The 13,752-nt window shown below is 35.6% G+C and overlaps 2 protein-coding genes across 2 annotated transcripts in view; one reads left to right on the forward strand and one right to left on the reverse strand.

Moving 5' to 3' along the window:
- Positions 1-5,047, reverse strand: part of Ns3 (nucleostemin 3) — a 92,612-nt gene extending 87,565 nt beyond the window's left edge. Inside the window, exon 1 of the mRNA XM_089106446.1 lies at positions 4,955-5,047. Coding sequence (XP_088962572.1) covers positions 4,955-5,047 — 93 coding nt within the window. The remainder of the gene's footprint in view (positions 1-4,954) is intronic.
- A 1,296-nt stretch (positions 5,048-6,343) lies between these two features.
- On the forward strand, positions 6,344-13,137 carry LOC148939770 (zinc finger MYM-type protein 1-like). Its single transcript, XM_089106445.1, has 2 exons — positions 6,344-6,427; positions 12,340-13,137. The coding sequence occupies exons 1-2, from the start codon at positions 6,344-6,346 to the stop codon at positions 13,135-13,137; spliced, it is 882 nt and encodes a 293-aa protein (XP_088962571.1).
- Positions 13,138-13,752: the final 615 nt, after the last annotated feature.

Here is a 13,752-nt window from a genome sequence, read left to right on the forward strand (position 1 = left end):
TTGGGATAGGGTAGTGTGGACGTGTTATGACCTTATTAAGGTCCACAGGGTTAATAGATAATCTGACAGTTCCATCCTTTTTCTCAACCATTACCCTGGTATTTACCCAATCTGTTGGTTCGCAAGCCTTTTCAATGATGTCAAGGGATTCCAACCTATCCTTTTCGTTTTTTAGCTTCTCTTTCATGGCTAGTGGTACTTTTCTAGCTGGGTGTACAGTTGGGGTTGCATTGTCCTTTAGATGTATCTCACATTCTGTTTCAACTTTCCCTATGCCCTTAAACACGTTAACATTTTCAGATTCTGGGGACTGTTCAATGTTCAGAACAAGTCTGATCAGGTTCAGGTCTTTGCTTGTTTTGAGGCCAATTATGGGTGTGGTATTTGATTTGACTATGTAGAATACATGTGATTGTATAGGTCCATTTTTGTAGCTGCATGACAGGCTGCATACCCCAAGGTAGGGTATGGATGACCCACAGTAGCTGGTGAGTTGTTGAGTGGCTTTGGATAGCTTTGGCTTTTCTGACAGTTTACTTAAGTATTGTGATGGGAGTATGTTGACCTGAGTACCAGTGTCAACCTTAAATTTGATCTTCAGCTCTCTACTGACAGATATTTCTGCAAAGACTTCATCACTGCTGGAGTCTTTTCCAATTGTATATAGAAATACCTCGGTTTCTTCCTGATTTTGCAATTCACTAGTGAAACTAGGGCTCTCTGGGGCACCATTGCCAACAGCATTCACTGCCTTGCTTCTGCAGACTTTGGCAAAGTGGTTACTCTTTTTGCACTTTGAGCAGGTTTTTCCTTTAGCAGGGTATATGTGTTGGGGAGAGTATGTGCCACCACAGAAGTAGCACTCTGTTTTCTTATGAGGAGGATAGTATTTGCTTTTTGAAATGGCATCCACTTCTTGCTTGATTTCTTTGTGTTCAAATGTTTTGAGTTGCGCTTGGGTCGATTCATGTGCACGACAAATTGTGACAGCTTGGGTAAGTGTGAGAGTGTCACCAATTCCCAAGAGTTTCTCACACAGTCTAGGATTTGTCACTCCACATACTATTTTGTCTCTCACCATTTCACTTTCATTAGTATATCCAGCTGGTTTGACTAGAATTTTTAGTTCTGTTATGTATTTCTCAACATTTTCGGTGTCTCTTTGGTCTCGCTTTTGGAAGATGTAGCGTGAGAACGCTTGGTTTTTCTTAGGGGCTGCATACTCTCTGAACTTTTTCAAATACGCCTTGAATTTGTCTTTATCTGCTTCTGTGAGCTCAAATGTGCTGAATATCTCTCGCCCTTGATTACCAATCCATATGAGAAGGTAGGCACATAGCACTTTCTCTGTCTTTTCAGCAAGGGGACCTTTGCACATGAGTGTTGCATGACTCTTGAACTTGGTCCATTCAGAAGCAAGACCATCGGTGTTCCAGTTGATTGATGGTTGACTAATATCCATGACTTCTGACACCAAGTAGAATTCTTTGATTCAATAATTTAATTTCGACCCAAGCACCTAAATAAGCACAATAATCACATAATAAGCTCAAGTAGGCAACATAAGCAAGAGTATACACAAGTAATACATAAACAAGCACAAGCAAAATAATAGATAATGCTACACTATCTTGCAGATGTTTTCAACAAACCAAATGACTTGAGTCTCTCAATGCAAGGTTTCTGGATGGACAAACTCTCCCTCAATTCAAAGATGTGTGCTTTTCTCAAGAAATTGGAGTTCTGGCTTAAAAAGGCTCAAAGAAACAATGTTAGTGTCTTCCCAACCCTTGACAATTTTGCAGTTGATAGTGAAATTGATAGCCTCAACACAATCTGTGATTGTGTTTGGGAGCATATGACAAAGTTGCAAGATGAACTTGTGTCATATTTCCCATCAATTATAACCCAGGATTGGATCCCAAATCCATTTGTTGGAGACGTGACCTCAAGCTCCAGTCTTAGTGACAAGCTTACAGAGAATCTGATCTAACTTGCCAGTGATTGCACCTTAGAACTGAAATTCCAAAATGTAACTGTTTCCCAGTTTTGGTTAGAGACTTAAGCAGAATACAAGGAACTAAGTGAAAATTTCCATGTCTGTTTTGTTGCCATTTGGATCCAATTACCTTTGTGAAGCGTCATTGATCAAAACCAAACACAGAAACAGACTGAGTGTACAAAATGACCTTCTAATTGCCAATAGTGACATTGAGCCAAGATTTGATGATATTTTAGCTAAAAAGCAGCCTCAAGTTTCTCATTGATTTTGTATGTACTTTTACACATTTGTGCACCATCATATATGACAATAAATCTTGTGTTGTTGAAAATCTAATTTTAGTTAAGAAAAAAATAAAACAACAATTCTCAAGAAAGGGGTATGCAACCTTTTTGGGCCTTGATTAGGGGTACGCAGAACAAAAAAGGAACCACTGTTCTAGAGGATCCTGAAAATTGCCTACATGACAGGTATATACCTATTGAAATTTTGACAGAACAACATTTTATCCTAAGTTTCAGTTATCAGTTTCCTTTTCTCTGGCTTAAATTCTAAAAATGCAAATCCTTTTATTTGACTAGAATTTTAAGCCATATCAATGTTTTTTGTTTTTTTTCAAAATTTAGGAAATGTATTTGTATATGTTTAAAACCTTATAAATTGGGATTGAGCCAAGTTGTGAAGCTGCAAACAATTTTGTTGAACCTTATTTAAGCAGAAAATCTATTTTGCCAGGTTTCACTTTTATAACACACAGATTTTTAAAGGTCATCAAAGTTCAGGACCCTCTACCAGGAGGAGTGGAGGTAGGTACTTCAAAATACCTTCCCAGGACATATTTTAGCCAGTAGACCTATCCCTGAAAGTTTCATTTTTCTAACCTAACCCCTTTCTAAGATAGCCAAAATTAGCTAAAGTAGAATTTTACCAATTATTTTCTTACCATGTCTCCTTATGTAGTTGACTGCTCATACATTTATACCAAGATCTGTTTTGTAAGGTTTCACTTTCATAACACAAAGATTTTTAAAGGTCACCAAAGGTCACTGCCCTCTAGAGAGAGAATGAGTAGAGGTAGGTACTTCAAAATAGATATCCACTCTTTGACTGTTGGAAAAAAATTACTTTATAAGCTTATATAAAATGGTACTGTCTAATCTCCTTATAGTTAAAAACATTTTTGCCATCTAGTTAGAAATTTTTGCCCATCCCTATAGGAGAAATCTATATTTGCCAACTAGTTGACAATAAATATATCCCCAGCAAAACTTTTATTTTCCAACCTGTTGACTAATAACTTCTCCCCAGCAATACTTAATTTTGCCAACTAGCTGTAAACAAACATTGCCCCAGAAAACAATTTATTTTCCAACTAGTTGACTAGTACCTTCTGCCCAATAAAGCTTTATTGTTTCAATAGGCTTTCACCCTGGTCTATTTATTATAGGCTGGGCTATTTGAAACTGTGAGTGCACACATCTCTAAGGGTAGATTAGTCAAATTTCCAAATATGGCAAAATTTCAGTTTAGCAGCACTTCTCAAAAAACATGGTAGGCTAATAAAATAAAAATAACAATGTTCTTATTCCATGCTCATTTTCAATATATGAGTTGTTATCCCGACAACAAAGCAACCCTCCCTCCCTATTGATCCTATCAATATATACAAAAATAAAAGAAAATACCTAAAAATGGATGACAATTTGCTAGATGTTTTCTTTAGCAATTGCCTAATGGTTATTCTAGGTATCCAGATGGTTGACCATATTTCAAACAGTAGATTGTGCGAGCCATATGGCTCAATACAGTTTTTTGGGGCTATAATGAAAGAAAGATTTGGACGGCTAGGGCATAAAAAGGCAGTAATTTTTTTGCAAATCATATTATTGATTTGCAAATAAAGTGAATATAACACTCAATGCCTTTTTGTATGCTCTTTGCAAATATAATAATCACTTCTATAGGAAATTCAAATCTAATTGTGGAAAGTCAGTGATTCTGGATTAAAAATGGATTTATTATGAAACAGTAAGTTTAAAACAGATGTTTTAAGCCTATTTGTACTTTTGTATTTTATATTTTAGTCATTTTAAAGAGCTAAAAAAGGGCTTAAATTTGAATTTCTGATAGAAGTGATTATTTTATTTGTAAAGAGCATAAACAAGGGCAGTAAGTGGCATATTCACTTTATTCATAAGTCAATAATATGATTTGCAAAAAAGGTAAATATTTACCAAAATCATATTGACTTACAAATAAAGTGAATATACCATTTGATGCCTTTGTTTCTGCTCTTTCCAAATATAATAATCATTTTTGTCAGAAATGTATTTCACCCCCACCCTTATATACCAATTCAGGGTATATATTTGCACATTAAGGGGGTGAGGGTAAAGTTTAAACTTACCTCCCATTTATATCACAAATAAAATTTGCCCCCACTCCCCCCCCCCCCTAATGTTCAAATATATACCCTTAATTGGTAAACATAGGGGTGAGGGTAAAATTCATTCCCAACAAAAATGATTAGGCTATTATATTTGGAAAGAGCATAAAAAAGGCATTGGGTGGTATATTCATTTTATTTGTAAGTGAATAATATGAATGGTAAATATTTACCAAAAAAATTGCCAAAAAGGCATCAAATGATGTTGTCACTTTGATTCTAGCTAAATTAGGCCTATCATGTTGCCTAGAAATTTACCTCCTAGCTTAACTTAACCCCTTTCCAAGAGAGCAAAAAGTAGCCACACTAGAATTTTATCAAATATTATAGCATTTCAAAGAGCAGGCAGTCAGTGGGATACACTTTTTAACAATAGCCTATAACACAGAAGGCTAGGTAGGGCTGTAGACCCATCATTTGCCTGACAGTTGTCCTATCTAGCATTACTGAAACACTTATTAAGCCTTCGCCAAAGGATATCAAGGCCAAGCTGATAGAAAACATATAAATCCTTCATTGGAGCCACGACTTCCTCCTTTAGCACTGAAAGGAGAACGTAATAGGGACTTGCCAAGGTTGCTTTGCTGTTTTTTACCCATTGTTTTCTTCGTCTTCTTTCCTAATTAATGATATCGATAGTCAACAGACCAGGCAGAGCCACGGTTCGAATGCAGCGTGTTTTCAAGACAATAAGTGCTGGTTAAAAAATCTGCATCCACGCAAACTTTTGATTTCGTTTTGTGTTTGTGTGCTAATCGACAATCTGTTTTTGCTTATTTTCTCCTTTCATCCATCTGTCTTTGAACTTGAAGATGGGCTCTCATCGATGCAGGCGCAACCTATCCTGCCGCCCTAGGCAAGATTTTTTTTTTGCCCCCCCCCCAATTAGATTTTTATTTCCATTTTCCACCTCGATTGAACCCTTACCGAAAACCACCACTTCTTATGCGTTTTTTAGGCACTGAACGAGACTGTTACATTAATTCACACAGACAATCACAAATTACATATGCAAATACAAACAATATAAAGAATACTTAACAGGGAAAATCTAACCTGTGTTGCTGCTAGTACAACCATAATTATAAAAGATAATTATACACGAAACCCTTAAAGTCAGAGCATTTATTTCATTAGGTACATAATAGGAATTATCAAAGAAAACCGATAATTTTGCAGAAGAGATAACAGTAATTATAAAAGTCTACATAGAATATAGGGAAAAGTTAAGAGAAAGACGTTCTAAAATTTACAATTTAATTTTTCTTAATTTCATCTTTGTGAAAGTAGTCACCAATTCGTTCAAGTCGATGTCCTTTGCCAAGTCTTTTTCAACTGTTAGAGTGGCTAGTCCTCGAAACCTTTCTTGCGTCATGGTGGATCGAATATAAAGTTTAATTAATTTTAATTTTGAAAAACTACGCTCACCACTAGCAACAGACACAGGCAGTGTCAGCAAGATCCCTAAAGCCAAAGACAAATTTGTGGCACAATCTTTAAGGCCATTGCTTATGATGAAGTTAAGGACATCTTCTGGATTTGCGTTCTTGGGTACTCTCGTAGCAGTGGGTTAAACTTCATTGCAAATTTTGCTGCCTTCAATATCTTTAGTTTCACTGCTTAAGAGGAAATGTTTTAAATTCATGCAATTGTCCATCAGGGACTTTGTTATTGTGGCATTTACCTTGGATAGGTTGTAGAGAAATCTGAATATAGAAGCAATCTCGTCTAACTGTGAAATCTTTCATCCACAGAAGAAATTGCAGTATCGAGAATGGCAAAATGGAAATTGACTTTGAAATGTTCTTGAGGAGAAACCAAAGGTTCATCATCTGCTTCGTAGTCAAACTGTTTTTTCTTCTTTTTCAACAGAGTTGCCAGGGTTTCTGTTTCAAATGTTTGTTGAATGTATAACTCCTCTGACACTCCTCTGGCGTCAACCAGAATACTTCCAAAGCCATCGTCGCAACGTAACCTTTGTAGGTACAATTTAGTTTTGCTTAGTTGATCTTTGGCAGCAGCCAAATCAAATTGTTTGGATTGTAACTGCTTAATTGTTATGTTGATTTCAAAAAGTATACTGTGCCATAAAACTACACTTTCAACAAAATTCCATTTGTCAATGTTCTTTGCCAAACCTAAAGCTTACACTTGCGAGTTTTTACCTGTTGACCTATTTAAAGAGTGATATTCAAAACTGTCCTTAAAGCGTTTTGCCCATCACCCAGTTGATGTCGAAAAGGTACGAGAGCATTTATTCGACTTTCCCATCTGGTTTCATTAAGGGGCTTGAGCGTAAAGCTAGTTAAATGTTTTTTAAGAGCATTCCAACATTGTGTTGAAGCAGAAAAATAACCATAGATTTCTTGAACCAAAGCAATGAGCTTCGTAGCCTTCAAGGTCACGCGGCTACTCTGAGAGTACGCGATGGCGGCCATGCCCCCTCCCTGTTTCCCAATCCCCGCACATGACACTGTACCGACCCGCGCCTCTTCGCCTTCCTCAGCGAACAACCGAGACTGTCGACTATTGTCGAGTGTCGTCTGTCACTCACGTCTCTCATGCAGAATGAATCAGCAAGTTGACCTGTAAAACGTAAATCAAGCTATTATTCATAAAATTTTATTCTGAAATCATTTTTCAACTTTTTTCATTTTTGCCGCCCTCCCCAGGTTGCCACTTTAGGCAGCCACCTAGTTTGCCGAGCGGACACGCCGCCCCTGGCTCTCATTCATATCTGGCTCAACTCTGCTTCGAGACTAAAATAGGACTGAACTTATGTTGTATTTAATATACTGGTGGTAAAATTTGAAAAGAATGGCAATCTTTTAGCCATTTGGTAGCTTTGAAATTAGAATTTTGTTCATAAAAAAAGATGTGTTGTAAAAGGTTTAGGTTTTCCATTTATATGAAAAGCCTTTTTTATTTTCCTTGCTTGTGTATAATAGGTCTTGGCTACCCTTTTAAATAATAGAAAGAAGTAGGTTTGATATACTTTTCCTAAGTACCATCTACTCCTTAGCTTCTCTTTCGACACAAAGAAGACTTCAGTTGTTTTATTTGATTCTCGGTTGACACGCAGATGTTTGATTTGTAAAGCCTTTTCTTGGATGCGGTAAACACACTCACCTAATTAAGAGAAAGTCACAGCCAAGCCCAAACTAGAAAATTGCGGCCTGAAAAAAACTTTCGGACAAGAAAAAAACTATATTTGAAATTGAATCTGGAATTTTAAAAATCATCTCGGACCGTCTTTACACTATCACTGGAAAGACTCATTTATGGGAGCCTCGAAAAAGAGCTTGAAACCCCTCAAAATCAGAAGTGGATCGAAACAATACTTTTGAATTACCTTGGTCAAAAGCCTTTAGTCGGAAGTTTTCAAGACTCTATTTTCAAAACACCAGAATGTTATATTTTAGCCTGCTTGTCTGTGATGAGTCATGTTCTGGCACTAGTGGGGAATTAAAACATCATTTAGAGATGCGTAAAAGTTCAGGTGAAATTTGTTGATTATTTTAATGGCTTTTTTGTAAATTCATGCTCAAAACGCCATCATCAATTGCCATATTCTGTGAAGTCGATTTGTGGGCGGATGGGATGGTTTATGCCTATAAGATATTTTACTCTCCTTTCTAAATAAAAAAAATACCTTCATTATGTATGTCAAGTGAAAATTCCTTTTCCCGGTATTTTCATAAAAAAATGAAAAAAGAACAAAACAAATTAGCCTTCTTAGATTTTGAAAAAAGCTCCCACTCTTCTTTTCAACATTTCAGGTATTTGACACAAATCTATATTACACCAAAAATGGCCCTTTTGATATCATCTTTGGATTAAAATGATTGAAAAGCATAAAAACGATACCATTAAAATTTAAATGATTGGAAAATTTTGACTGAATGTTTGCAATAAACCTTTCTGAATGCTATCCTTCCCTTTCAAAAAAAAAATAAAAAAAAAATAAAATAAAACGCATAAGCAACTTTCCAAAAATAAAAACACATAAGCAACAATAAAAAAAGAGTTTTGAAAACAACTGTTAATTCAAGCGATTTTTTTCATTAAAGTTTTCAGGAGCGCAAATTGTTATTTACGTGTATCTTAGCATGTCAAAAATAGTAGAAATAAAATCTGATTCCTTCAATTGGCTTTGTAAAACTTTTAATGCCGTATACGTCTTTAAACACATGAGAACTAGGAAACTATATTTTTAATGAAAAAGATTACCAAGTAGGCTACCATTATGTACTTTTAACACTTAGTGGGTGTCAAGTTAGAAAATAAAAAAACTTATGTGACAAATCAGAGGCAATGCTTTAGCGTCGCATATAGTAAAGGCCATACGGCTCCAATGTTTTATTATTACTTATTATTACTTTTTTTTCAGAGGCACTTCACATGGAAGGGGTTGCCGTATAAACTTCAAAGGGGGCTCATTCATTTTGACATCAAGAGTCCTAGTGCTCTTTATTAAGGGTCAAATGTGATTGGAATGCAACTAACACCCCTTCCATGCCCACCATTTCCCCAAAGACGTCCAATAAAAATTCTGAGACAGCCATTTTGTTCTACATTGTTGATATCCAGATAAAAAATATGTTTTTGAGGAGGACACTCCTCCAACAGCCCTCAGGGCAAGGGTTGTAAGTTACGCCCTAGGGGCATATAGGGTTTTTATAGGGTTTTATAGGGTTTTTATCGTATGAGAGACGTAAGGGAACCAATCATCCTGACTTATGGGAGTGATATTATACTGCAAGCTGCTAAGGTGAAATTTTTTGGTGTGTATCTTGACTGTTTTCTCTCTTTTAAGCCTCATATAACTCACACCCGTTCCCTCATCTTCCGCCAGTCTTCAATGTTGCACCGGGTTTACTCATTTCTTCCTCCAGATGTTATGCTTTCTCTTTATTACGCTTTTATTTTTCCTTACCTTTCTTATCGCTGCTCTGTCTGGGGTAATACTAATAAATCTCTTATCTGCTCACTTCAAAGAGCCCAAAATAGGGCAGTGAAGGCTACTTTTCTTCTCCCTCGGCTTTACCCTTCCTCTGATCTTTATAATGATTAAACAAAAAACAAGTTTTTTAAACTGAAAGTAAGGAGCGACATTGAAACTTAAAACGAACAGAAATTATTCTGTATATGAAAGAGACTGTCCTCTCCTCAACGCCTCGCTCTTTACGCTAAAGTTTTTTATTGTTTTAAAAAACAAAGTTGTGAGACAGAGTCAACCTTTAGCGTAAAGAGCGAGGCGTTGAGGAGGGGACAGTCTCTTTCATATACAGAATAATTTCTGTTCGTTTTAAGTTTCAATGTCGCTCCTTACTTTCAGTTTAAAAAACTTGTTTTTTTATTTAATTTTTGAACGTTTTTGAATAAATGCAGGTTTTGATCTTGGCTCACCGTACATGAATAAATAAAATAAAATTTTCATATTAATTTACTTTTATTTAGTTAAATGGCTTTCTCGAAACTTGTTCAATTTTATTTACGAACGTTTTTATTAGTAATAAATATACGTAACTTACGAATTAACTTACGTAACGAACTTCTATATTCATATATTTTTAATACGTTTATTAGGGGGTTCGCCCCCTAGTCAATAACTTGCTCTTTAAGCGAAAGTCCAAATTTTGTTCCAATTCTTTAGAAATGACCGCTTATTCACAAAGGCCGTTAATTAGAATAAATAGCTCTTATGAAAGTACTAAAAAATCTTTGGCTTAAAGAGCGAGGCATTGACTACGGGGTGAACCCAATTATATATGTAATATTTTCTGTTCGTTTAAAGTTTTGATGTTGCTGCTGTTGCAGTTGAAATACTTGTTTTTTTATATTAAATTTATGATCTTTTTTTAAATAATGCGGGGAAGTCCGGGGTCCCCTTCATAGCAATGTCCCTTCCCCCATGAAAACTTCCTTCATGGAAAGATCCTCCCACATAACCCCTGACCCACCATCCCCCACACTACCAGGAAAAATCTCCCCTGAAAACGTCTGTATACTTCCAAATAACCAATACTATGTGTTAACATTGGGTAAAGTTCATTAATTTCAGCCCTCCCCCTGGGAACTTCGGGGGATTAAGTCATCCTAAAAGACATACTTATAATATTTTCGAACATGCTGAATAAAATGGCTATCTCAAAATTTTGATTAGGTGACTTTGGGAAAAACTGAGCGTGGGAGGGGGCCAAGTTACCCTCCAATTTTATGGTCACTTAAAAAGGGCACTAGAACTTTCAATTTCCATTCGAATGAGCCCTCTCACGATATTCTAGGCAACTGGTTCGATACGATCACCCCTGGGGGAAAAAAAATAAATAAATAAACACATACCCGTGATCTTTCTTCTGGCAAAAAATGTAAAATTCCACATTTTTGTAGATGGGAGCTTGAAACCTCTACAGTAGGGTTCTCTGATACGCGGAATATGATGGAATGATTTTCATTAAGGTTCTATAACTTTTAGGGGGTCTTTTCCCTTTTTTTTAGAAATCAGCCAAATTTTCTCAGGCTCCTAACTTTTGATGGGTAGGATTAAACTTGATGAAACTTATATATTTGAAATCAGCAATAAAATGTGATTCTTTTGATGTGTCTATTTGTATCAAAATACCGTTTTATAGAGTTTCGGTATAGAGATTCAATTTATAATTGAATTTCTTCTTAAGAACTCTCACTAAATACAATCAGTAATTTCATATGAGCCAGAAATCACGCAAGAGGTGAAGTTGGATTAATGCTAATGAAGTATATCAAACCCAATAACTGAAACTAAATTTGTGCACAAGCCTAGAGAACTAACTGGAGAGAAGGAAACAAGTTAAGAAAACAATTCTTACTTTATAATATGCAGAACAATCACAGTTAACACACTTTGCGTGCAGCTAACCTCTATATTCGCTTATTATACTGTTTTCCCAATTTTTTTTAGTATATTTATCATTTTTTTAAATTAGCTTTTCTACAGTTTTGAATCATCCCTAAAACAGAGTCCCCCTTACAAAATTTGTTTCTAAAGGACGTTAGAGTAATTGCAGTGGCTTTAAAATATAACTTTATAAAAAAAAATTATAAATTACTTATTTGCTAGTTTGCTCTTTTCTATAAAATATGTTCCATTTAAATCAAAATCATTCCTTGCTCAAACAAAACCTTAACTCCAAATTACTAATGAGGCAGTTCTAATAGATATATTTTCTTTATTTTTAGAAAAATAAATATCTGGAAGTCTTTTGAATCAAAAAATTTAAAAAAAGCTAAGTTTGAGGAAACCTCGCCTCCAGAAAATAAAAAAGATCTGCAGTTGCCTGATTTAGATGTCTTGTCATCAACAGCCAAAGAAATTGTAATGGAACAACCTTCAACTTCAAGGAGGTTTGTTGAGTTTCAGCAATCCTTACAATCCAAAAACACAAATATTAATGACAGGTTGGTTGAAAGTGTTGATTTACAGAGCTGTTTGGAAAAGCCAGGTATTTCTGATTATAAAAAAATACGAATTGCTGACAAACCCAAGTGTAAACTGTTATTATCATGATTTCAAGAAAGATGTTTCTATTATTGGTTAGGATACCCGTAAATTTATGGAAAGCTGGTTGTATGCTTATCCATGGTTAGTGTATTCAACTTCATTAAAAGGCGGGCTTTGTAAATATTGTGTGTTATTCAAGCCAGCCTCGAAGAGAGGCATTTTTGGTTCTTTCGTGATCAAAGCTCACAAGGACTTCAAACATTTTCATGAAAACGCACGGGATCATGCCAAATCCCAGTGGCACCACGAAGCTGTAATTGATGCTAATAACTTCTGTGATTCAATGACGATGAAGAAAAAAAAAACACCAAAGAAGAACTGAATTCTGCTATATCTGATCTTATACAGATAAACCGAAGCAAACTTATATCAATTGTAAAAGTAATTATATTTTGTGGTACTCATGACATTTCTCTCAGTGGAAATCATTCAAATGGTGGAAACTTTAAACAACTACTTCGTTTTCGCTTTGAAGCAGGAGATCAAGTCCTTAAAGACCACATAACGACACATTCAGGAAAAGCTAAATATACTTCTCATAGAGTCCAAAATGATCTGATAAATATTTGTGGGACTATACTACAAGATACAATAGTCAAAGAAGTAAATGATAGCCAAGCATTCTCTTTGCTAGTATATGAGACTGATAATATTAGTGGGAAAGAACAGATGTCAATAGGGGTACGTTACATAAAAACGGATTCAAACGTTGGATGGGTGATCAAAGAAGAATTTATCTGGTGTACCGAACTTGAAAAATTAGATGCAGGAAGTATTGCTGATGCAATATTGCATTTCACAGACAAGACAGGACTAGACATGACAAAGCTAATTGGTTTGGGGTTTGATGGATGTTCAACTATGGCCGGAAAAGATACTGGAGTTCAACGAAGAATCTGGGAAAAATATCCAAAAGTCGTGTATTTTCACTGTGCCTCTCATAGATTAAATTTAGTTGTCAATGACCTCAATATTATTTCGAAAATTAGAAACACAATAGGCACAATAAAAAAAGTGTTCCGATTATTCAGGGAGAGCACTCTTAGAAGGAAAAGGATCCCAAAAATTCCTATTCTGTGTGAAACAAGGTGGTCTGAGAGGTACAGATACATACACAACTTTTCAAACAATTTTACAGCCATCTAGGAAGCTTTGAGTCAACTTTCCACTGACAAAGAGACGAACCAAGAAACGCGTTCACAAGCTTTTCAGGTGGCTATTGCAACATCATCAGTAGTTTTTAGTGTATGTCTAAAAGTCATTTTCAGATACTCTTCGTACCTTGAGTCAGTTGTAAACAAACTGTAGTCAGTACATTTTGACCTACATGCTGTATATATGCACGTAAAAGAGAAATTGCTATGGGTTTTTCAAAAGCACAGAGTAGAAGCAGTCACGGAATTTTAAGGAATTTTCACGGAATTACAAGACACCTGTGATTTACTGGAAATTAAAATCAAAACACCTAGGACAATCGCAAGACAAACTCATTGCTCAAACATTTCTATGACTAATCCAATAGATTACAATAGGTTAGCTGTTTTTATTCCCTATTTGAACTCGTTAATTGTGTCACTTGAATCGAGATTCAATGCCCACGACAAAACACCGTTCAAAGGAATTTTTATTCATCCCAACATTTAAAAAAACACGGAGAAGGATACGTTTGTTAATGCTATGAAAGATCTATCTAAGCTATGACAATGAAAATTTAGAAGTGGAAGCAAGAGCCTGGTACGATGTGTGAAAAAACAAAGACTG

This window comes from Artemia sp. Qi Xiang Cuo, chromosome 20 (genome assembly GCF_049724085.1).
Source record: "Artemia sp. Qi Xiang Cuo chromosome 20, ASM4972408v1, whole genome shotgun sequence".
In the NCBI taxonomy this organism is placed as follows: Eukaryota; Metazoa; Arthropoda; class Branchiopoda; order Anostraca; family Artemiidae; genus Artemia; species Artemia sp. Qi Xiang Cuo.

Bases quoted from the DNA above. Each gene is read 5' to 3' on its own strand.
- LOC148939770 (XM_089106445.1), top strand. From the start codon at position 6,344: ATGTTTGTTGAATGTATAACTCCTCTGACACTCCTCTGGCGTCAACCA. The intron at 6,428-12,339 runs GTAGGTACAATT...GATCTTATACAG, and splicing joins ATCGTCGCAACGTAACCTTT to ATAAACCGAAGCAAACTTAT.